This window comes from Saccoglossus kowalevskii, chromosome 2 (genome assembly GCF_978046115.1).
Source record: "Saccoglossus kowalevskii chromosome 2, keSacKowa6.1, whole genome shotgun sequence".
Taxonomy (NCBI): Eukaryota; Metazoa; Hemichordata; class Enteropneusta; family Harrimaniidae; genus Saccoglossus; species Saccoglossus kowalevskii.
Window position 1 is genome coordinate 1700057 of NC_140642.1, and position 26028 is coordinate 1726084.

Consider the following 26028-nt stretch of genomic DNA (forward strand, 5'->3'; position numbering starts at 1 on the left):
TATTTCAGATTAATTAATTCAATCATACGATTTAACCACTCAAAGAATTCCACACTAGATACAGGTTGAGAACATAGATGAAACTATAAGAAAACCTCACCTGACAAGTTTTAGAAGATTGACAAAAATATCGGCCAGTTGTTAAAGTAATACTTAATATACAAGTTTTAGGGGATTGACAAAAATATCGGCCAGTTGTTAAAGAAATACTTAATATACAAGTTTTAGGGGATTGACAAAAATATCGGCCAGTTGTTAAAGAAATACTTAATATACAAGTTTTAGAAGATTGACAAAAATATCGGCCAGTTGTTAAAGAAATACTTAATATACAAGTTTTAGGGGATTGACAAACATATCGGCCAGTTGTTAAAGAAAATACTTAAACAAACATGTGTATAACTGATAAAATACTGAAAATAATGAATGAAGAAAAAAAAGAAGATAAAACTTTATAAAAATGCCTCTCCACAGAGACTCATGTTTTATAAAACACATGAATATTCAAATACACAACAGAATATAATGTCATAATATGTTACTTATAGTTTTAAGGCATATACTTACTATACTACATTGTATGTCTTCCCTACACAAATTAAGTTAATTTTATATTGGTTTTATACAAGCATGAATAAAACAAACAAATAAATAAATTGACTATACATATGCCATTAGCTGACTGATATACTAACCAGAACAGTCGGGATTGCCTCTTACTTCTGAGCCACTAATTTTGGTACCATTATTCTCATCAACACACCAACATATACCAATACTTTCACTGCATTGTACCTGCTCATAGTTACCATCAGTCGTACACCTATTACCGATACCGAAACATAATGTAATCATTAATTATTATACTGTAATACCACTCTTTATTGTGTGACCTTTTGCTTATGCTGTACACTCAAATAAATATATCCACAAATCTTTATTGCAAATTTGTAGATGTACATTGTTGTTTTTATGTAAATTGTTCTGAACAGACTTAGCTGCAAATGATTGAATTTTTCCTTATTTACGAAAATAGCTGAAAGTATGTGCGGTGGTTATGTGCTTTAACTGGTTGCTAGAAAATACCAATCCACTAAATTTTACCTGGGAATTGATCTCTCTCTAGGAACTATGATAGTTGATTCAGAGGAGGAATCTCCCTGGTTACCAGACTGCAAGTTCTGGGCCATCAGACTTGCTTGTTGACAAGGTGTCATATGAGCTTTAAGACAATAACAATCAGATACTGGTGGGTTAATAAATACATGTTTGAATTTATACTGTGTGGATCACAGAGACAGTCAGTTTTTTAAAAATTCTCACATAAGAATAATCATTTAGTTAATAGCAGTGAGAACATCACATACATAGTGAAAATTTTCATACAATCCCTTTCCAGCTGAATTTTGCATTGAAGAACAAGGAATATGTTGACCTAGGAAGGTCAATAGCCACATGATCACAACAGAATTGATTATATATGCTCTGTTTGAGATACCAAGGTTGCAATATTGACCAATAATACTAACAATTGTGGGAAATAATTTGATCGGCAATTGTTCTTTGTATAAATCTACCTTGGCATGTACAATATTTACAGAACTAGACAGATGTCCTACATACCAGGAACAGGTCTGACACATTCTTTACTACATCCCACAGAACAACACATCAATCCATCCGGACACTGACTAGTACTACATCGATCTATGCAGACAGTCACGACGTCCTCTTTTCCTCGTGGACACACTAAATCTAAAATGCAAAAAGTTTTTATATTTACCAAATGAATATAAAAAGTGAACATTCATTTTCATTCTATTCTGTATAGAAAAAAAATGTTAAAAACATATTATAAAAACACGAAAAAAGTTTACAACAGAGACACCAACAAAAGAAATATGTGCTCATTTTGCAATACAGGCACTTGATATTTTATTGACAACACTGACGCAGAATGGTACAGCAGTATAGTCTTAAATAAAAACAACTAAAACATACAAAATACAACTTGACTAGGAACTATAAAGCTACAAAAATAAGAAATTAAGGTTAAGGGTTTAGTATTTCAAGAGAAAATGGCATCATGGAAATTTGGACATAACAAGGAGGGTTATTTAAATTAATTATATATAAACTGGGCTTATTGTGTTCAGTCTGGAAGTTGCTGTCTTATATATAAATATTTTTATAGGTACTTTGCTTACATGATATTAAGAAATGTTATATCTGAATTGAGAATTTGTTGGGTTTTGTCAAAACAGTGAAATTTTTAATTACTTTTACTGCGTTTTCAAAAAATAAATTTCTTTGCTGTTTGTATTTTTTACATGACATTACGAAGTGTGTCTCGTCTTCAATTTCCATAGCAATACATAAGTAGAACATTCTTTTGTCAATTGGAGTTTTAGGTTTTGTATGTCTGCCCATTCTGATTTTAAAACAGTGATTGCCGAGTCTGAATTTACTCAACTGTTCTCTCATTTTGATGTTCTTGATATCAACTAAGTATTTTTACATTCTGAATATCATTTTGAAATCTCTGTATGTTCTAGGTTTATTTTTTTCTTTGACGTTATTCTTATTGTCATCATTGATATGGTTTTTTTCAAAAATAATTCAAACGATGGTTTTATATGTTTGTCTAATATTTTTGATGTTTTATTTTTTATGTGTTAATAGTTCTTTAAGAAGGGTATTATTTGTGTTCATTATGCGATTGTAATGTTTGATCATTCGTCTCTTGAGGAATATATTTATCATATCTTCTGAGTTCTTCGTAGATGCCTATTTTTTTGGAGAAAAACCGACAGTAGCTTAGGTGTAGGTCTTCGATAGCAGATTTGTAATTAGACTCATCTCCCCAGATATCACAGTGATAAACTAATATCTTTACGAAAAAATGACAAAAATATTCACCAAAATTAGAGAATTAAAGACATCTACATGATATGAACAACTCTAAGTATCAAAGCAATCAGTAAATATCTTACAAAATCATTGGTGCCTAATTTGTTTAATTATTTTAAGGGACATAATTTCTAGCTTTATTCAAAGTAATTAAGATTATTTATTATAAAAACAAATGCCGCATCTCAGAAAAAAAGTGCTGCATTTAGAGGTGAATAGATTCATGAATCATGCAAGATACCAGATGGCTTAGCTGGCTTTTGCCCAAGTATTTTGTACAGGTGTCTGTCAAAAATTAATGATTCACTGAGACAAATATGAACTGCCTTATTATATTCATTGAGTGACTACTGTATTATTTGAAAAGTAAAAAAAACGCCCTCTATTATGTTGCTCTGCTTTGTAATGCAAATCACCTTAAATTGCCTGAGTAATATGCCTACCCACACACTTCCCATTTTAGATCTGTGCCCCACTGAAATGGGCAATTATTGATTATTTTGCTGCAAATGATTACTCGTATCCAAGTAAATTTGAGATATTTCCTGTGCTGTAGCCATGCCCACCTATCCTGAAACGATCAACTGTTTCCGGATTTCCGACTCGCCGAAAGTGCGCCAACAAATGCTGGCCGTACTTTTATATCACTGTGTCATTCAACATACTTTTTGATCAGCGTTTCTTTTCTTTTTTGTCTATTTTATTTTATTTTTGAAAGAGCGAATTTTCAGAAGTTGTTTTCACAACAAACATTTATGATGGTTAAACGTTGTGTTGTGGGAGGTTGCAGTAATGCGTATACCGTAGTCATAGTGTAAGTATTTACACATTTCCAATTGATCCAAACGTGCGAAATCGGTGGACGAAAGCCGTGAATATAACGAAAAAAGGTTGGGGTGGACTTCCTCCTTACAGCGTCCACTTCACCTCAGATTTTTTTTTTTGAAAAACAGTCCTTGTCCATGACAAAAAAACTAGGTTTTAACAAGAAACGCCGGCAACTTAAAACCTGGCGCAATACAAAACGTTTTCGAAAAAATAGATTCCGGACCAGCCCATGATCACTGAGGCGGATTTCAGAAGGGAGAGAGACGTCGAGTAAGTGTTTCAAATGATTTGATTTTTTTTGCGATCCTGATTATCGCTTTATAGAGACAACTCGTGTTATGTAAAAGGTAGTAGTAATTTTGATAATGATGCGAAAACGAAGCGACGGACAAACAGGAAATTACGCAGCCCTCAGGTTGTTTTCATTTTCGCAGGCTAAAAGTGTCTGAATTGTTCGATGATTGGTGTTGAATGTCGAATTCACACCTTTGTTGCCTTTACTTGCAGCTTGGTCTGCGTAATAATTTATGGAATAAGAATCCGTGCTTGGGCTGTCAATGTATTTTTTTAATATGATGTCATAACTATGAAAATCACCCTAATCCACTCTGAATTTATCTGTATGTGAGTCGCTCTCAATTATTTTTGTTATCAAATTAAAAGTCATTTATTTAGTAAGTGTGTTTTGTCGTTCTTTTTTTTAATTATTTCTCTATTTTATTGATCACTATAATTTAATGTTTAGAATGTCAAAATATGTTCTCTTTTTATTTTAATTTTGAATGTGTTTTTTTATTAGACTGATGTATTATTACACCATATAACTTGTAAGAAGTATCACCATAGTAACTGTTGCTTACCTACTCAGACATGTTTAAATTTATTGAATAACTGACGGGTGTCTTTATTTTATTCCCAAAATTTGAAAAAAAAACGTTTCAACTGTATAACAAGGTATTGTGGTAATACTTGATTGGTCACGATGTTATGAATTGCAATGACTACACAAATATTCATGTATTGTTTTTTAACTAAAATAATCATTAAGGCATTGTGAAATAGAAACTGGTTCTCTATTACTAGAATATGTGAGAGGAAATTGTAAAACAGTGAATGGTTCCAGTCTAACATTCTGACATGCACAGTGTTTTGATTTATATGTGTTATTATAGATACCCATAAATATACTTTGTAAAGTATGTACTGGCATATTATTACTGTTTATATCATATTTTTCTAATATGTCAAATATATTCACAAGAAACTCATGGGCATCATTTTCTACAAGAGGATTAAATAATTCTCTACTTTTAATGTATTTCTGTAACCATGCTGCACTATTAAAACTGTTGTCACCCAAATACATCTGGATTATAAATGATTCCCATTCACACTAACAAACAAGATGGTGTTTTACTTTTCCTGCATTGATTGGTAAGAATGTAGCTTACAAATGCTGGAGTATGTATTAATACTTGTACATGTGTATAATAACATTTTGATAACATGCAAGTCCAAGGTTTCGTAAACCAGCACCAGGGAGTTCATTTATAACATCTATCCAATCAGTACTCACAATATTAATTTGATACAAGTGAAAATGATTTACCAGTAGTAATTGCATTACATTTGAAGCTATTTCTCTTTGATTTATTAGTCTGTCAAGTTTGTGCATTATTTGGTCCATGAAATTATCAAGTTTATGGGTAACAACATCTAATTCTACATGATTACTTGACTGAGGAAATATTTCATTATTTACTTGCATTTAATTACGATTTTGTTCCTGTTTTTGTCTAAAACTCTTCAAGGCATTCTAAACAATGATAATACTGAAATAACACTTATATAATTGTGCAAAGTTTACTCAATAGTCTGGAAATTAGCAAATACTGCTCAGTTAACAAATACTATATATGTCAACTTATAGTATAATTATCTTATGTGACTTAAATTACAATAAGCAAGAGAGGAAGCAAGTTAGTAAGCATGATGTAGAGGAAGCAAGTTAGTAAGTATGATGGAACGGAAGCAAGTTAGTAAGCATGATGGAACGGAAGCAAGTTAGTAAGCATGATGGAGAGGAAGCAAGTTAGTAAGCATGATGGAGAGGAAGCAAGTTAGTAAGCATGATTTAGAGGAAGTAAGTTAGTAAGCATGATGGAACGGAAGCAAGTTAGTAAGCATGATGGAACGGAAGCAAGTTAGTAAGCATGATGGAGAGGAAGCAAGTTAGTAAGCATGATGGAGAGGAAGCAAGTTAGTAAGCATGATAGAACGGAAGCAAGTTAGTAAGCATGATGGAACGGAAGCAAGTTAGTAAGCATGATGTAGAGGAAGCAAGTTAGTAAGCATGATGGAGAGGAAGCAAGTTAGTAAGCATGATGGAACGGAAGCAAGTTAGTAAGCATGATGGAACGGAAGCAAGTTAGTAAGCATGATGGAGAGGAAGCAAGTTAGTAAGCATGATTTAGAGGAAGTAAGTTAGTAAGCACAATGGAAAAGAAGCAAGTTAGTAAGCATGATGGAAAGGAAGTAAGTTAGTAAGCATGATTTAGAGGAAGCAAGTTAGTAAGCATGATGTAGAGGAAGCAAGTTAGTAAGCATGATGGAACGGAAGCAAGTTAGTAAACACGATGGAGAGGAAGCAAGTTAGTAAGCATGATGGAGAGGAAGCAAGTTAGTAAGCACGATGGAGAGGAAGCAAGTTAGTAAGCATGATGGAGAGGAAGCAAGTTAGTAAGCATGATGGAGAGGAAGCAAGTTAGTAAGCACGATGGAGAGGAAGCAAGTTAGTAAGCATGATGGAGAGGAAGCAAGTTAGTAAGCATGATGGAGAGGAAGTAAGTTAGTAAGCACGATGTAGAGGAAGCAAGTTAGTAAGCATGATGGAGAGGAAGCAAGTTAGTAAGCATGATGGAGAGGAAGCAAGTTAGTAAGCATGATGAAGAGGAAGAAAGTTAGTAAGCATGATGAAGAGGAAAAAAGTTAGTAAGCATGATGTAGAGGAAGCAAGTTAGTAATCATGATTTAGAGGAAGCAAGTTAGTAAGCATGATGGAGAGGGAGCAAGTTAGTAAGCATGATGTAGAGGAAGCAAGTTAGTAAGCATGATGTAGAGGAAGCAAGTTAGTAAGCATGATGGAGAGGAAGCAATTTAGTAAGCATGATGGAGAGGAAGCAAGTTAGTAAGCATGATGGAGAGGAAGAAAGTTAGTAAGCATAATGGAGAGGAAGCAAGTAGTAAGCATAATGGAGAGGAAGCAAGTTAGTAAGCATGATGGAGAGGAAGCAAGTTAGTAAGCACGATGGAGAGGAAGCAAGTTAGTAAGCATGATGGAGAGGAAGTAAGTTAGTAAGCATAATGGAGAGGAAGCAAGTTAGTAAGCATAATGGAGAGGAAGTAAGTTAGTAATCATGATTTAGAGGAAGCAAGTTAGTAAGGCATGATGGAGAGGGAGCAAGTTAGTAAGCATGATGTAGAGGGAGCAAGTTAGTAAGCATGATGTAGAGGAAGCAAGTTAGTAAGCATGATGGAGAGGAAGCAAGTTAGTAAGCATGATGGAGACGAAGCAAGTTAGTAAGCATGATGGAACGGAAGCAAGTTAGTAAGCATGATGGAACGGAAGCAAGTTAGTAAGCATGATGGAGAGGAAGCAAGTTAGTAAGCATGATTTAGAGGAAGTAAGTTAGTAAGCACAATGGAAAGGAAGCAAGTTAGTAAGCATGATGGAAAGGAAGTAAGTTAGTAAGCATGATTTAGAGGAAGCAAGTTAGTAAGCATGATTTAGAGGAAGCAAGTTAGTAAGCACAATGGAAAGGAAGCAAGTTAGTAAGCATGATGGAAAGGAAGTAAGTTAGTAAGCATGATTTAGAGGAAGCAAGTTAGTAAGCATGATGTAGAGAAAGCAAGTTAGTAAGCATGATGGAACGGAAGCAAGTTAGTAAGCATGATTTAGAGGAAGCAAGTTAGTAAGCACTATTTAGAGGAAGCAAGTTAGTAAGCACTATTTAGAGGAAGCAAGTTAGTAAGCATGATGGAGAGGAAGCAAGTTAGTAAGCATGATGAAGAGGAAGAAAGTTAGTAAGCATGATGTAGAGGAAGCAAGTTAGTAAGCATGATGTAGAGGAAGCAAGTTAGTAAGCATTATTTAGAGGAAGCAAATTAGTAAGCATTATTTAGAGGAAGCAAGTTAGTAAGCATGATTTAGAGGAAGCAAGTTAGTAAGCATGATGGAGAGGGAGCAAGTTAGTAAGCATGATGGAGAGGGAGCAAGTTAGTAAGCATGATGGAGAGGGAGCAAGTTAGTAAGCATGATGGAACGGAAGCAAGTTAGTAAGCATGATGGAACGGAAGCAAGTTAGTAAGCATGATGGAGAGGAAGCAAGTTAGTAAGCATGATTTAGAGGAAGTAAGTTAGTAAGCACAATGGAAAGGAAGCAAGTTAGTAAGCATGATTTAGAGAAAGCAAGTTAGTAAGCATGATTTAGAGGAAGCAAGTTAGTAAGCATGATTTAGAGGGAGCAAGTTAGTAAGCATGATGAAGAGGAAGCAAGTTAGTAAGCATGATGGAGAGGAAGCAAGTTAGTAAGCATGATGGAGAGGAAGCAAGTTAGTAAGCATAATGGAGAGGAAGTAAGTTAGTAATCATGATTTAGAGGAAGCAAGTTAGTAATCATGATTTAGAGGAAGCAAGTTAGTAAGCATGATGGAGAGGGAGCAAGTTAGTAAGCATGATGGAGAGGAAGCAAGTTAGTAAGCATGATGGAGAGGAAGCAAGTTAGTAAGCATGATGGAGAGGAAGCAAGTTAGTAAGCATGATGGAGAGGAAGCAAGTTAGTAAGCATGATGGAGAGGAAGCAAGTTAGTAAGCATGATGGAGAGGAAGCAAGTTAGTAAGCATGATGGAACGGAAGCAAGTTAGTAAGCATGATGGAGAGGAAGCAAGTTAGTAAGCATGATTTAGAGGAAGTAAGTTTGTAAGCACAATGGAAAGGAAGCAAGTTAGTAAGCATGATGGAAAGGAAGTAAGTTAGTAAGCATGATTTAGAGGAAGCAAGTTAGTAAGCATGATTTAGAGGAAGCAAGTTAGTAAGCATGATGTAGAGGAAGCAAGTTAGTAAGCATGATGGAGAGGAAGCAAGTTAGTAAGCATGATGGAACGGAAGCAAGTTAGTAAGCATGATTTAGAGGAAGCAAGTTAGTAAGCATGATTTAGAGGAAGCAAGTTAGTAAGCATGATGTAGAGGAAGCAAGTTAGTAAGCATGATGTAGAGGAAGCAAGTTAGTAAGCATGATGGAACGGAAGCAAGTTAGTAAGCATGATGGAACGGAAGCAAGTTAGTAAGCATGATTTAGTGGAAGCAAGTTAGTAAGCATGATGGAGAGGAAGCAAGTTAGTAAGCATGATGGAACGGAAGCAAGTTAGTAAGCATGATGGAACGGAAGCAAGTTAGTAAGCATGATGGAGAGGAAGCAAGTTAGTAAGCATGATTTAGAGGAAGTAAGTTAGTAAGCACAATGGAAAGGAAGCAAGTTAGTAAGCATGATTTAGAGAAAGCAAGTTAGTAAGCATGATTTAGAGGAAGCAAGTTAGTAAGCATGATTTAGAGGAAGCAAGTTAGTAAGCATGATGAAGAGGAAGCAAGTTAGTAAGCATGATGGAGAGGAAGCAAGTTAGTAAGCATGATGGAGAGGAAGCAAGTTAGTAAGCATAATGGAGAGGAAGTAAGTTAGTAATCATGATTTAGAGGAAGCAAGTTAGTAAGCATGATGGAGAGGGAGCAAGTTAGTAAGCATGATGGAGAGGAAGCAAGTTAGTAAGCATGATGGAGAGGAAGCAAGTTAGTAAGCATGATGGAGAGGAAGCAAGTTAGTAAGCATGATGGAGAGGAAGCTAGTTAGTAAGCATGATGGAACGGAAGCAAGTTAGTAAGCATGATGGAGAGGAAGCAAGTTAGTAAGCATGATTTAGAGGAAGTAAGTTTGTAAGCACAATGGAAAGGAAGCAAGTTAGTAAGCATGATGGAAAGGAAGTAAGTTAGTAAGCATGATTTAGAGGAAGCAAGTTAGTAAGCATGATTTAGAGGAAGCAAGTTAGTAAGCATGATGTAGAGGAAGCAAGTTAGTAAGCATGATGGAACGGAAGCAAGTTAGTAAGCATGATGGAACGGAAGCAAGTTAGTAAGCATGATGGAACGGAAGCAAGTTAGTAAGCATGATGGAACGGAAGCAAGTTAGTAAGCATGATTTAGAGGAAGCAAGTTAGTAAGCATGATGGAGAGGAAGCAAGTTAGTAAGCATGATGAAGAGGGAGCAAGTTAGTAAGCATGATGGAGAGGAAGCAAGTTAGTAAGCATGATGGAGAGGAAGCAAGTTAGTAAGCATGATGGAACGGAAGCAAGTTAGTAAGCATGATGGAACGGAAGCAAGTTAGTAAGCATGATGGAACGGAAGCAAGTTAGTAAGCATGATTTAGAGGAAGTAAGTTAGTAAGCACAATGGAAAGGAAGCAAGTTAGTAAGCATGATGGAGAGGAAGCAAGTTAGTAAGCATGATGGAGAGGAAGCAAGTTAGTAAGCATGATGGAGAGGAAGCAAGTTAGTAAGCATGATGGAACGGAAGCAAGTTAGTAAGCATGATGGAGAGGAAGCAAGTTAGTAAGCATGATTTAGAGGAAGTAAGTTTGTAAGCACAATGGAAAGGAAGCAAGTTAGTAAGCATGATGGAAAGGAAGTAAGTTAGTAAGCATGATTTAGAGGAAGCAAGTTAGTAAGCATGATTTAGAGGAAGCAAGTTAGTAAGCATGATGTAGAGGAAGCAAGTTAGTAAGCATGATGGAACGGAAGCAAGTTAGTAAGCATGATGGAAAGGAAGTAAGTTAGTAAGCATGATTTAGAGGAAGCAAGTTAGTAAGCATGATTTAGAGGAAGCAAGTTAGTAAGCATGATGTAGAGGAAGCAAGTTAGTAAGCATGATGGAACGGAAGCAAGTTAGTAAGCATGATTTAGAGGAAGTAAGTTAGTAAGCACAATGGAAAGGAAGCAAGTTAGTAAGCATGATGGAAAGGAAGTAAGTTAGTAAGCATGATTTAGAGGAAGCAAGTTAGTAAGCATGATTTAGAGGAAGCAAGTTAGTAAGCATGATGTAGAGGAAGCAAGTTAGTAAGCATGATGGAACGGAAGCAAGTTAGTAAGCATGATGGAGAGGAAGCAAGTTAGTAAGCATGATTTAGAGGAAGTAAGTTTGTAAGCACAATGGAAAGGAAGCAAGTTAGTAAGCATGATGGAAAGGAAGTAAGTTAGTAAGCATGATTTAGAGGAAGCAAGTTAGTAAGCATGATTTAGAGGAAGCAAGTTAGTAAGCATGATGTAGAGGAAGCAAGTTAGTAAGCATGATGAAACGGAAGCAAGTTAGTAAGCATGATGGAACGGAAGCAAGTTAGTAAGCATGATGGAACGGAAGCAAGTTAGTAAGCATGATGGAAAGGAAGTAAGTTAGTAAGCACAATGGAAAGGAAGCAAGTTAGTAAGCATGATGGAAAGGAAGTAAGTTAGTAAGCATGATTTAGAGGAAGCAAGTTAGTAAGCATGATTTAGAGGAAGCAAGTTAGTAAGCATGATGGAGAGGAAGTAAGTTAGTAAGCATGATGGAGAGGAAGTAAGTTAGTAAGCATGATGTAGAGGAAGTAATTTAGTAAGCATGATGGAGAGGAAGCAAGTTAGAAAGCATGATGAACAGGAAAATCTCTAAAACATTTTATTTTTTACATTTACACCACCTACTACAATGTAGTTAAAATAACAGATTTCCAGACGTTATTTTTAAAAATCTCATAGTTTCAGCAAAACTCATAAGAGAGACACCACCTGAGTCACAGCCGTATCTTAGACAGAAATGGCCATCAAGATCTCATTGTTTTTATCTCTCCCATCAATCACTGTTTACCTGAACTACTAATCATGGTATTTCAGAACAGAAGATGTGATTGACATTTGCAGGGCATAGGATTGTTATCAGATGCATCTTGATTATAATTATGTATATACCTTGTGCAGAGCAGTCCACCTTATTGCCATTTGTATCATAGAATTCTGCACTACATCCACCACAGTAGTTAGTTCTACATTCAATATCTTGTCGAAGATTATTACCGCAAGTTGCTGACTGACATGGATCAATTAAACAATCAACCACATTTACACCATCAGCACACACTGTTGGGTCAACCTCAGCTGAAAGCAAACAAGAAGACATGCTATTACTTTCAAAAACACAAACACCTGGTATTGCAATCAAAAAAGCCTAATTCAGGATATACTGAAAATAAATGACTTACGAACACACTCTGGTAGTCCTGTACATGAAGGTTCTGTACACAGTACATGCATAGCCCGGCACTTTGTTCCAGGAGAGCAGGTGAACCCCTACAAAGACATAATACCAATTCAGTTGCAGTTTTTTAAAGACTGTGTCAGTTAGCAAGGGTACGCTTGAGAATGTGGAACAAAAGTGTGGGATGAATATAGCCACTGGTCAGTCAAATGTCATCAAAATACAAAACATATTGACCAAACCCCAAAATAGAATTACAAAATAGACACTGTAAAAAATGTAACACTGAAGAATTAGGAGATGAAAAACATGTCCTGCTATTTTGTACATGGTGAATAGAACAAAGTACAAGCAGTCTCTCGGCTGAGATAGCTCCGCTGTTAGCAATGCACATTGCAATTAAAGAACAGAAGATATCATTAGAAAATGAACATTAAGTATAGTATCAAAGCAATGGGACTTGCTGTTTTCAACAAGAATTCAAAAATATCACTTTTCACCAAAAATGACAAAAATATTCATTAAAATTGGATAATTGAAGATATCACCACGAAATGAACAAATCTGAGACAGACAGACAGACAGACAGACAGACAGACAGACAGACAGACAGACAGACAGACAGACAGACAGACAGACAGACAGACAGACAGACAGACAGACAGACAGACAGACAGACAGACAGACAGACAGACAGACAGGCAGACAGACAGACCTTTTTTCTCATTTCACTAGAGGCAAGGCAAACAAACCTATATAAAAATTTGTATACTACCAGTGTGTTTGGATTACTTAAAACCACAGCCAAGCCAAAAGTTTTGGCTGACATGAATCACTTTTGAAGATGTAATCCTATCATGAAGTGTGCTATTTACGAACTTTGCACACAGAAACATCCATTATATAAGCAAATCTAGCTAAACAATGTTGTAACTGAATACTTACGCTACATGGAAAATAACATTCACACACTGGACATCCATCTGCACCAACATTTAAACCAAAATCACAAGTCCGTGTACAAGTTGTTGACAAGGGGTTACAGTTTTCATTTAGTACTGAAGAAAGTAAAAGAATGAGATAAAACTTTATGTTCAATGTTTAAACAAGATCAGTCTACTATGTGTTAAGTACTCATGGAATTAAACGCGTGCTGAAGATATTGGAGGCATGAAGTCTATTAGAGCAAATACAGCATTTAAAACTATAACTGCAGGCAATGATGAGGGTGGTTCCAAGTAGCTGTTGTTTAATAATTATTTAATGAAATAATGACCATATATGATGACCTAATATTTTGGTCAGAGATATATCTTGTCAGACAACAAAATTATAGCACCAGTTGCATGTCCATCTGCAACAGTACTTAAGATATTACAATTATGCATATTAATGAAGTCATATGACCATATATAGTTATATCACACTGATTTCAACCAAAAAACTAATCAGGTTTGTGTATTATCCCAGAACATCTATGTACCATATTTCATTAATATCTGTGGAATGGTACTTGAGAAAAAAGTGAAAAGGCTTGAAATTGGCTAATTAATCAATAATATGCACAGGATTTTAACAAAAAAACAAGCTATAATGGCACAGTCCCCAATAGTTATCAAGTTTACGATATACAGTTTTGTTTATAGTAATATAGCTGGAATATAATCATGTCAGGAATATGATTATGATGATTGTTTAACATTAAAATGATTGACATTTGTATCCCATCATCAAACGAGTATATTGAGAGATATTGCTCTGGAACAGCATTAATTAAAACAAAATCATTACATGTATATATCTATAACATGATGTAATATTATGTATAATGAATATAAAAGATGTGAACATAATCAGTCAAAGCATGTCAGAGATGTGGTCTAGAAGCCTATTCATTAAAACAAAATGGCCACCATTCAGCCATTTTGAATGCGATCTGAAAAATAAAATGATGTGCATCAGGAACTTATAATGTCTAATGTATGTACCAAGTTTGAACGAAATCCATCCATAAATGCTTAACATTTGATAATATTGTTAGCACAAAAATGGCCACCATTCGGGCATTTTGAATAGGATCGTTAAACTAATATATCTGTATATCTATGACATGATGTATAATGAATATTTAAAATTTGAACATAATCAGTCAATATGGCACTAGAACCACATTCATTAAAACAAAATGGCTGCCAGTCGGCCATTTTGAAAATAGCCTATTTACCAGGTTTCATTGAAATATGTTGAAGAGTACATGATAAACAACTGAAAATTCTTAAGGTTGGCTAATTAATTTGCAAATTAGGTGATTAATATGCACAGATTTTTATTCCAAACTATAGGTCTATGTATAGTACTAGCAAATCTTTTGAATTGTACCAAGTTTCATCGGTGTGTGAAGATTAGACTGGCAAAGTCGGAACTTCTTTTTTGTTTTACAAAAAAAAATAATTAATTGTTCTTCTACCGGTAGTTCTTTTAGTGTGATCACGAAAACTAACCTGACCTGACCTGACCTGACCTGACCTGACCACTAAAGAAATCCCGACTGGACGCCTCTGCGGGCATTTGACTGCTAATAATTATTCATGATGTCATTGATTATTCATGAGTGGATGTGTGAAAGTAAACATGACCTTTTAAAGGGTGATTTGATTCAATCGCAGAGATGGATACTTTTAACTTGCTAAGTGCAAAGGCGATACTTTCATCCATGTTTACTGAAAACACGATGATTTAAATGTCCCATGTATATAAGCGGTCTTTCAAAATCGCAGGGATCTCAGAAGTGTAAGGTCACATACATTAACATAGATAAGATGTGACATATCAGCTGCACTCTGATTCGTTGTCATGCTAGTTTTCGTGATCATGTTAAAGGCTAAATTGACAATTAATTATATTTTTATTTGTAAAACAAAAATGAAGTTCCGACTTTGTCAGTCTATGTGATAATTAGTACTCAAGATATCAGTGGAAAAGCCGAAAATTGACTAATCATTATGAAAATTAGATAATTAATATGCATAAATTTTTACCTAAGACTAATAAAGTATGTGCATTGTCCCAGACCATCTTTGTACTAAGTTTGGTGAAAATCCAATGAGTGGTCCTTCAGATATCAGTGGAACAGTCATGGAAATTAGGTAAATCAAATTTAAATTTAAACCAAAACCTTATCAAATCTGCACATTAGCACGGAGCATCTATGCATCAACTTTCATCAAAAACCAACAAATGATTATTGAAATATCAGTGGAACATGCACACACACATGCAGACACACATGCAGACACACATGAAGACACACATACACATGCAGACACACATGAAGACACACATGAAGACACACATACACATGCACACACACATGCAGACACACCAACTGCAAAGACTCCTTTTATGTGCTTTGCACATGGAAGTCAAAAATGGAATAAAGGGTGACACACTGAGCATTATTGCATGATAACAGGGTAAGGATAGAGATGTGTGCAATATTGAACAGAAAGAATTAAATGGTGGATTTCTCCAGTCCACACAAATCTGAAAAAAAACTTTGAATATTAACACACAGAGTATACATGTATGTTCATATTTGGTGCATAAACCTCAAAGCATTGCCTCATTCAATGCCAGTTTGGGGTACAAGTTTTTGAGTAATACAAGTTGCAAAGACAAACTGGTAAAAAGACGTGCTGCTAAGCTGTCAATCAATGTCATGTGATGTGGAAACGTTGAAACAGGATGCATCAGTCTAATCTTCACAAACATTCACACACTTCTAATGTATTGTTCATTATCGCATAACAGGTTCAATGAAGACAAAGGAAATCGTGTTTGAAAATTCAAAACGTCACTGTGAAGAGTAAGAGTCAGAAATACCCCTAGTTTTTTAAATGAAATTAATGTAATCAGTTGTGTTAAGTACTGTTCACTATTATGTTCCAAGTCCAATATGGTCTGCCTCAGAAACTTGAAGCATTTAGTTTGTAGACACCTAACAACATCCATCTAATCATAAAAAGAACGATCTCGGGTTGATATGTAAAAATCAATCCATCACAAAAAAAAACTATGCAATTAATCACTGTGCTTTGGACTCACCAATGTGTCAAAAGTAATTATCTGCTTCCATGAATTCACCAAGCAGACGTTTCGAAGTATTGCTTCCATGAATTCACCAAGCAGACTTTTCGAATTGCCGCTTCCATGAATTCACCAAGCAGACTTTTCGAATTGTCGCTTCCATGAATTCACCAAGCAGACTTTTCGAAGTGTCACTTCCATGAATTCACCAAGCAGATGTTTCGAAGTGTTGCTTCCATGAATTCACCAAGCAGACTTTTCGAAGTGTTGCTTCCAGGAATTCACCAAGCAGACTTTTTGAAGTGACGCTTCCATGAATTCACCAAGCAGACTTTTCAAATTGTCGCTTCCATGAATTCACCAAGCAGACTTATCAAAGTGTCACTTCCATGAATTCACTAAGCAGACTTTTCGAAGTGTCACTTCCATGAATTCACCAAGCAGACTTATCAAAGTGTCACTTCCATGAATTCACTAAGCAGACTTTTCGAAGTGTCACTTCCATGAATTCACCAAACAGACGTTTCAAAGTGTTGCTTCCATGAATTCACCAAGCAGACTTATCAAAGTGTCACTTCCATGAATTCACCAAGCAGACTTTTCGAAGTGTCACTTCCATGAATTCACCAAACAGACGTTTCAAAGTGTTGCTTCCATGAATTCACCAAGCAGACTTTTCAAAGTGTCACTTCCATGAATTCACCAAGCAGACTTTTCAAAGTGTCACTTCCATGAATTCACCAAGCAGACTTTTTGAAGTGTCACTTCCATGAATTCACCAAGCAGACGTTTAGAAGTGTTGCTTCCATGAATTCACCAAGCAGACTTTTCGAAGTGTTGCTTCCAGGAATTCACCAAGCAGACTTTTCGAAGTGTTGCTTCCAGGAATTCACCAAGCAGACTTTTCAAAGTGTCACTTCCATGAATTCACCAAGCAGACTTTTCAAATTGTCGCTTCCATGAATTCACCAAGCAGACTTTTCAAAGTGTCACTTCCATGAATTCACCAAGCAGACTTTTCGAAGTGTCACTTCCATGAATTCACCAAACAGACGTTTCAAAGTGTTGCTTCCATGAATTCACCAAGCAGACTTTTCAAAGTGTCACTTCCATGAATTCACCAAGCAGACTTTTCAAAGTGTCACTTCCATGAATTCACCAAACAGACTTTTCAAAGTGTCACTTCCATGAATTCACCAAGCAGACGTTTAGAAGTGTTGCTTCCATGAATTCACCAAGCAGACTTTTCGAAGTGTTGCTTCCAGGAATTCACCAAGCAGACTTTTCGAAGTGTTGCTTCCAGGAATTCACCAAGCAGACTTTTCAAAGTGTCACTTCCATGAATTCACCAAGCAGACTTTTCAAATTGTCGCTTCCATGAATTCACCAAGCAGACTTTTCAAAGTGTCACTTCCATGAATTCACCAAGCAGACTTTTCGAAGTGTCACTTCCATGAATTCACCAAGCAGACGTTTAGAAGTGTTGCTTCCATGAATTCACCAAGCAGACTTTTCGAAGTGTTGCTTCCAGGATTTCACCAAGCAGACTTTTTGAAGTGACGCTTCCATGAATTCACCAAGCAGACTTTTCAAATTGTCGCTTCCACGAATTCACCAAGCAGACTTTTCAAAGTGTTGCTTCCATGAATTCACCAAGCAGACTTTTCAAAGTGTTGCTTCCATGAATTCACCAAGCAGACTTTTCAAAGTGTTGCTTCCATGAATTCACCAAGCAGACTTTTCAAAGTGTTGCTTTCATGAATTCACCAAGCAGACTTTTCAAAGTGTTGCTTCCATGAATTCACCAAGCAGACTTTTCAAAGTGTTGCTTCCATGAATTCACCAAGTAGACTTTTCAAAGTGTTGCTTCCTAGCCATATTTTACAATGGAAATGAGATGTTGCAATGTGATCCACAGTCTCAAATATACGATTACTATTGTCACACATCAATAGTAGCATTTATGACTCAGTCACTAATTTCAGTAATGTGAACAGAATATTTTTTCATTCTTCACCATTGCAAGCATTATTGGTAAATTGTCTGACTACAAAACATTCAAAAATTTTGAACAAATTAACCCCTGGTACTCTTTGTGCAAAATACACTGCGATTATGGACAATTTAATTGAAAATAAAAAGGGCCACCAGTCAGCCATGTTGAATCAAATTCTAAAACAATACAACATACAGACCATGTGTGATGTTAATACCAGCCCGGGATGAAATCAGGTAAAGCATGTCTGAAAACAGGATGAGGCAGGATGTAAGGATGAGTGCAAGAATGGAAAAAAACTCATCTCAGCTGTGAGAAGGCAGCCAATGGACATAGCGTATAAATGAGACATTACCTGTATCTTCACATGTTGGTGCATTGGATGCCTCATGTAAATCAACTAATGTGTCTGGAATCATAACACCCCTGGAGTTAGCACACCAACAGACATTGAGATTATAATGGCACTGTAATTTGGCAAATGTACCATCTGCTTCGCATTGTGGAACGTACAACTCTGAATCACTGGCTGAATTTCCCATTGATGATATGGCAGTCTCCAGCATCATGTTAGCAAAACGACAGGGACCTTGGGCGTCTGTAAGAAATGACAATTTAAATCAAAACAAGCAGCCTATCGGCTGAGATAGCTCCGCTGTTAGCAATGCACATTTCAATTAAAGAACTGAAGACATCATTAGAAAATGAACAATATGTATAGTATCAAAGCAATCGGACTTACAGTTTTTAACAAGAAGTCGAAAATATCACTTTCTACCAAAAATGACCAAAATATTCACCAAAATTAGAGAATTGAAGATATCATCACAAAATGAACAAATCTAAGAAAGGTCTACATGTAGTACCTATATATGTAATATCAAAGCAATTGAACTTTTGGTTTTTAACAAGAAATCGAAAATATCACTTTTTACCAAAAATTACAAAAATATTCACCAAAATTAGAGAATTGAAGATATCATCACGAAATGAACAAATCTGAGAGAGGTTCACATGTAGTACCTATATATGTAGTATCAAAGCAATTGGACTTGCGGTTTTTAACAAGAAGTCGAAAATATCACTTTTTACCAAAAATTATAAAAATATTCACCAAAATTAGAGAATTAAAGATATCATTACAAAATGAACAAATCTGAGAGAGGTCCACATGTAGTACCTATATATGTAATATCAAAGCAATTGCACTTGCGGTTTTTAACAAGAAGTCGAAAATATTACTTTTTACCAAAAATGACAAAAATATTCACCAAAATTAGAGAATGAAAGATATCAACATGAAATGAACAAATCTAAGAGAGGTCTACCCAAGGTACATATACACCAAGTATCAAAGCATTCAGGCTTGTAGTTTTCAAGAAGAAGTCGAAAAAGTAAAACATTGACACGGACGACGACGACGGACAATCACTCATATGATAAGCTCCGCTCGACAAAGTCGACAGCGGAGCTAAAAAGTTAGAAGCAACTCCTGTGTATTAGAGTATTGAAGACAGATTTAAAATTAATTTTAAATTTAAGATTAGCCTTTCAAACAAGGACCTTGGTGACAAATATTGTTCTGCTATTCAAGATGCACAACAAGAAAACAATGTGATCCTCAGTGTTGAAGGAAAATAAATTTGATTGTACACCTGTGGTGTTTAACTTTATTGTATTATGAACAATATCCCAATTAAGGATAAGTTTATCAATAAAGATTATTATTATTACCACTAGTAGACACATTGTGACTTATACTGATGTAATTAAAACAGCATTTTTCTAATATGACTGCATACATGTATAATTTTTAATACTCTAAACTTGGTATAGGGAATTAATTAATTGCTTCTCTAAAATCTTCATCAGATTTGTAAATCTTAAGTGTAAGAAACAATTTCAAATTTGTCTCTCCATAAAGGATTATGCAAATGAGTATGTAGTCTGTATGCAAATATTCTGCAGGCAGCATGCGGGCAGTATACAGGAAGCGTGCGGGCAGTATCCAGGGGGCAGGTGGGCAGTATGCAGGAAGCGTGCGGGCAGTATCCAGGGGGCAGGTGGGCAGTATGCAGGAAGCGTGTGGGCAGTATGCAGGTGGGCAGTATGCAGGAAGCAGGTGGGCAGTATGTAGGAAGCGTGCGGGCAGTATCCAGGGGGCAGGTGGGCAGTATGCAGGAAGCATGCGGGCAGTATCCAGGGGGCAGGTGGGCAGTATGCAGGAAGCGTGTGGGCAGTATGCAGGAAGAGTGCGGGCAGTATGCAGGAAGCTTGCAGGCAGTATCCACAGAGCAGGTGGGCAGTATGCAGGAAGAGTGCGGGCAGTATGCAGGAAGAGTGCGGGCAGTATCCAGGGGGCAGGTGGGCAGTATGCAGGAAGCGTGCGGGCAGTATGCAGGAAGAGTGCGGGCAGTATGCAGGAAGAGTGCGGGCAGTATCTAGGGGGCAGGCGGGCAGTATGCAGGGAGCTTGCGGGCAGTATGCAGGAAGAGTGCGGGCAGTATACAGGAAGAGTGCGGGCAGTATCCAGGGGGCAGGTGGGCAGTATGCAGGGAGCTTGCGGGCAGTATGCAGGAAGAGTGCGGGCAGTATGCAGGAAGAGTGCGGGCAGTATGCAGGAAGAGTGCGGGCAGTATGCAGGAAGAGTGCGGGCAGTATGCAGGGAGCAGGTGGGCAGTATGCAGGAAGCGTGCGGGCAGTATGCAGGAAGCTTGCGGGCAGTATGCAGGGAGCAGGCGGGCAGTATGCAGGGAGCAGGTGGGCAGTATGCAGGAAGCTTGCGGGCAGTATGCAGGAAGCTTGCGGGCAGTATGCAGGGAGCGTGCGGGCAGTATGCAGGGAGCGTGCAGGCAGTATGCAGGGAGCGTGCGGGCAGTATGCAGGGAGCGTGCGGGCAGTATGCAGGGAGCAGGCGGGCAGTATGCAGGAAGCATGCGGGCAGTATCCAGGGAGCAGGTGGGCAGTTTGTAGGAAGCATGCGGGCAGTATGCAGGAAGCTTGCGGGCAGTATTCAGGGAGCAGGCGGGCAGTATGCAGGAAGCGTGTGGGCAGTATACAGGGAGGCTGCGGGCAGTATGCAGGGAGTGTGTGGGCAGTATGCAGGGAGCATGCAGGCAGTATGCAGGCAGCTTGCAGGGCAGTATGCAGGGCGTGTATGGGCAGTTTGTAGGGAACCTGTGGGCAGTTTGCAGGGGGTGTGTGGGCGTGCGAGTGTGAATACGTAGTGAATGTGCAGTGAGCATGCATGAAACTTTGCACTTCGAATACGCACTCGCTGCATATACGCTGATATTCACAATACAGACTCACACACTGTGCGGCATGCTTGTCTTTTAGTCATGAAAATCTAGTCCATAAAGTTCAACAGACTGTATCTGCACAACTACATTGTATGAGGCACATACAAATTCTCAAACCCGGATTCAAAGATAATGATCTTATAAAGCAACAGCGAAAAAATTGATCACATAGAAAAAACAAACAAAAAACACCCAATCCCGCATAAAAACCCTTGAGCAAATAGTAACATGAAAATATCTCCTATTTCTGAAATCGTATACATTGCCATGCTGCATGCTCAACAATGGGGAAAGTCTTAATCACAATTAAACCATAAACTTTAGAAACGGTCTATTATTAAACTATTAGTCGTTTTTACCTTCTCACTACAATGAAATGTGATATTTATGCAAATTAGGTAATTAGAGTGCTCAAATTTCAATCAACAATTACCGGTAATCAGGTTTTTAGCTTAGTCTCAAAGCTCTTCAATACTAAGTAATATTACCTGACATTGGTAGCTCCATGCACTGTGTACCACAACCATTATGACAGCATTTCATGTTACCATAGCAATTAGCATCAGATGTACACTGCTGAGCACATGTTCCTAATTCACCACTAGGTACCGGACAATGACCATCTTTCACTGAACAGAAAATGCCGGTAAATATATAAACCATTTATTAATCACAGTGATTGAGATACTCCTTTGCCAATTGAATTATTTGAGATTTTATAGTTTCTTAGCATTCACAAGATTGAATTTGATCCTAGTTCTAGTATTAAAGTTGAATTCTGAGATCATTACTGTAGTTTTATTGCGAATATTATGGGACATACTTGATGGTCTGAATATGCTTGCATTTTGGAAAAAAGTGAGGATTCTCCATAAGTCTGTTTTCTTTTGAATTACTGTAAAATACAGTAATTTGGAACAGAAATGAATCTCTGAATCCTCACATAATGGAACAAAATTGTAAGCAAAGAAAATTAAAACAATCCAATGGAAAGCTGAAAATATTGCCAGAATTTAAATGTACTGACAAGGAATTGAAATTTGAATGTTTATTATTCATCTCTAGAAATTCACACCATTCACACCAAATACCATCATGAGAAGTTTTAACTACCGCGGTACATGTGTATAAACACAGAGATGTTTACTCCGTTCATATGGCAACATTTAATTGAAGCCAAACTATTGCTCGATCCTCTCAAAAATTAACAGGAGAATATCGGTATCTCTTGTGCATTTATACATGTGTTTATACAGATCGAACAAAAGTCAAATTTAGCCTGATTCATTCAGAGCCAAATGGAAAAGATCACTTGAGAATTAAATATATATTTAGAATCTGGGCGACATTGACCCAATGACCAAGACAGAATTTTGGATTTGTTATGAAAGAACCTACATTCCTAGAGTAAGAAAGTAAAAATACAGTAAACAATTTGTGTCAATCACTACCAACACCACTTATTTTCACGATTGAAGAGGTAGTAATTAGTTCATCTCCAGTGTCCATACAGAAATTACAAACGATATTGCCTCCTGAGATGCTATAATTTGAATACAACTCAATTTGAATACGGTGATAAAGGGCATGATTTCAGTTTTATGCATTCACGTGGTTAGGGCCATGTCGGGCCTATCTGAACTCAAGACGAACACATTTGCACAGTATTTTTGCTGATTTGGGGCACTGGGCTCAGATAAAACGCTGTTGTGGTCGTGTAAACAATGTAGTTGTTTATGTGCAATTGACAATGTACACAGCTGAAATTTTAATTTATGTAATTCATGAAAAGCAATAATGAAAAATACCATGGCAACAAAAATATGAAAAGAGAATTCTCATATCAAATTTGATATCAAGAATACAAATACAAAATAAGTTTGTTATTAATTATTAATAATTAGATAGTTTAAATATGAATTTTCCATTTACAATATTTAATTTACTGTCATTGTTTGATAATGCAACAATTAAATTCATTTCACGAAGAATGAGATTTTAAAAATTTGGTCCTGCCACTATTAATCACTCAGACTGGAAAATAATGAGTGTCACAGATTGGGAAATATTGTCTCCTCATCAAACGCGAGTAATGAGATATATGATAAGTTTGATTGAGATGTAGGTATGCTATATTTTCCTTACGATTCTTAATTTTTTTTGGGAAACCATAAACAATTGTTTTGAGAAAGGAAGAGAAGGAGGGGGGGGACAAAGGAGGACAGGGAGAGGTGAAAATAGAGGGGGTATATTCAACCATGGAAATAATAAGATTATAACTTCCATGATTCAACATATTAAATAAGATCTGAAAATATAACAAAGTAATAGATAAATGTTGATTTACACACACGTTATCAGCTTAGTGACATTTGCTACATTCACACGGCAGCATTCTATCAGAGCCGAATTACTGCTCCTCCCACCAATTAACAGGAGATTATCTCCAATGCATTTACACGGTCAGGGGTTGAACGAGAGCCGAGATCTGCCAGAGTTCAATTCAGTTCGATCAGAGCAGAATGGAACAGTGCCCTCAAAATAATTAGTACAAAAAAAACATGGCATTTTGGTGTTGTGCTTGCAGAAAAAAAGTAACAGTCACAAGTCCGAGTATGGAGGTAGAAAAAACAATGCACCAGTGTTATGATTTATAGGTATTAGTATCTGGAATAAACAAAAAACACGGCAGCTACAATATGCTACTACCTATTAGCTGAAGTTATTGTTATGCAAAGTTACCATTTTGTAATTGTTCAACTGTTGTGATATGTGTAACAGTTGTCAATCTAAACCTACTAGGAACACGTCACCGTACCGTGATCGCTTCTACGATTTTTATCTTCGGTGTTTTTAAAAAGTTTCTTCAGTTTCCATTGGATCTTTTCAGTCGTTATTTCAATTTTTCTTCGCATAATTTCGTACATAAGTTTCCCAATGAGCTATTAATCTATCGCAGTATTTCTTTATTCTGCCAAACAGATATTCGGGCGTGTACGTCAAGCCAGAAATTGCATGAAATTATGAACGATGTAGTCTCCACCATAATTGAAATGAGAGGATACATGAAGAAGACAATTGAGGGCTTGATTTGAGCTCTGATAGTTGGGCTCTGAGGTTGCGTATACACGATCTGGGCCATGTTGGGTCTCAACTTTATAGAACTTGACTCGAGCTGGCTCGAGTCGAACGTGTATACACAGCCATTTTTGCTTGCTAGAGCCGGCTTGAACCGTAGGTCACCGATAAAATGCTGGCATGTGAAGGTAGCAATTTTTATCCAGAGTGGAATATTTTGTTGAAGAAAAACTGTCTGAAAAGAATTTGCTTTTCTGGAAACTATAGGAATGTTTCAGAAAAATAATTAATATTCATTAAGATTTCTCAATAATTCAGTAAAAACATGTGTACACATCTTATAACTAAAAGTGCCGCAAAAAAATTTTGAGATATGACAAAACTATTTATAGGAGCCAATGGTAAATGACTCAAAAATAGGTAAACTCATGAGTGTAAAGTAAAAATCAGTAAAAATCAAGGAAATCTGGAAATAAATGTAATTTAAGTTAATTAAAATCTGGAGCGAAGTATTTTTTAAAAACTAATCTTGGTCAATCTGTCAAATAATGATTACAATCTACACCATCTATATCATACAATGCTAATAACACACATTCAACAAAGTTTGTAACAGTCCTTCTCTAGATCATAGGTTACTGTATGTATGTATACCAAATACATTATTCACATCATGGTTTGTTTGTTTGTTCTGCATATACAAACAGCCATAGTTTTTAAGTTAACAAGGCAAAAACAATGACCACATGGTTTCAACTTATTATTTTATTACAATAAATCTGCTAAATCTTCAATGGTTAGAACTCATCTAGAAAACATAAAAAGAAACAAGAGTTAGATTTATTGATTGAATACTATGGCAGGAAATTGGGCAAATTTCCCACAATTTCTCTACGGATTTCATATAGATGTGACATGATTTTTTAAAAAGTGTTTAGTGCTTATTTTGGGTCAATGAGTTCAACCACCTTACATTGACATAACAAGTTTGTTTCAACTTTTCAACAACAAGACACATTATCTGTTTTTGAAATTGAAGTTTGACATATGTAATTTACCTTTTTGAGGTTCCATACAGTCATGCCCACAGCCATTGGAACAGCATTTTTGTTTGCCGGAGCAATCATCATCTTCTAGGCAGTTTTCAGAGCAGATACCAAACATTCCAGACATATTGGGACAAGAGCCACTTTTTACACCTATAGAAGTGCATGGAAACAGCATGACATGTCTCATGAGAAATACTTATTAAATTTATATACCGTAATAAACATTATTAACTACTCTGAGGGCAAAAAAATAAAATATGTTATGCATACAAGGTACAATGTCTTTAGCAGTTCACACAGCTACAAGTATGATAGAAGTACATTTTGTAAACAACAAGACATAAATTTCACAATCCCAGTTATTTAATTATAAAACATCTGCAAACAAATGAATTAATATGTACTCTATGTGGGTGCAACTCATCATGAAGTGATAACTGAAAAC

General features: G+C 36.4%; 1 protein-coding gene across 1 annotated transcript in view; it reads right to left on the reverse strand.

Annotated features, from left to right (window-relative positions):
* The window catches only part of LOC144364068 (uncharacterized), a 100018-nt gene that overhangs the window by 41973 nt on the left and 32017 nt on the right, over window positions 1-26028 (reverse strand). Inside the window, exons 3-11 of the mRNA XM_085496169.1 lie at window positions 25593-25733; window positions 21945-25342; window positions 18510-18752; window positions 13018-13130; window positions 12077-12164; window positions 11787-11972; window positions 1624-1755; window positions 1105-1222; window positions 696-823 (exon numbers count right to left, since the gene is read on the reverse strand). Of these exons, the coding sequence (XP_085352295.1) occupies window positions 696-823; window positions 1105-1222; window positions 1624-1755; window positions 11787-11972; window positions 12077-12164; window positions 13018-13130; window positions 18510-18752; window positions 21945-22119 (1183 nt within the window). The 5' untranslated portion in view covers window positions 22120-25342; window positions 25593-25733. The remainder of the gene's footprint in view (window positions 1-695; window positions 824-1104; window positions 1223-1623; window positions 1756-11786; window positions 11973-12076; window positions 12165-13017; window positions 13131-18509; window positions 18753-21944; window positions 25343-25592; window positions 25734-26028) is intronic.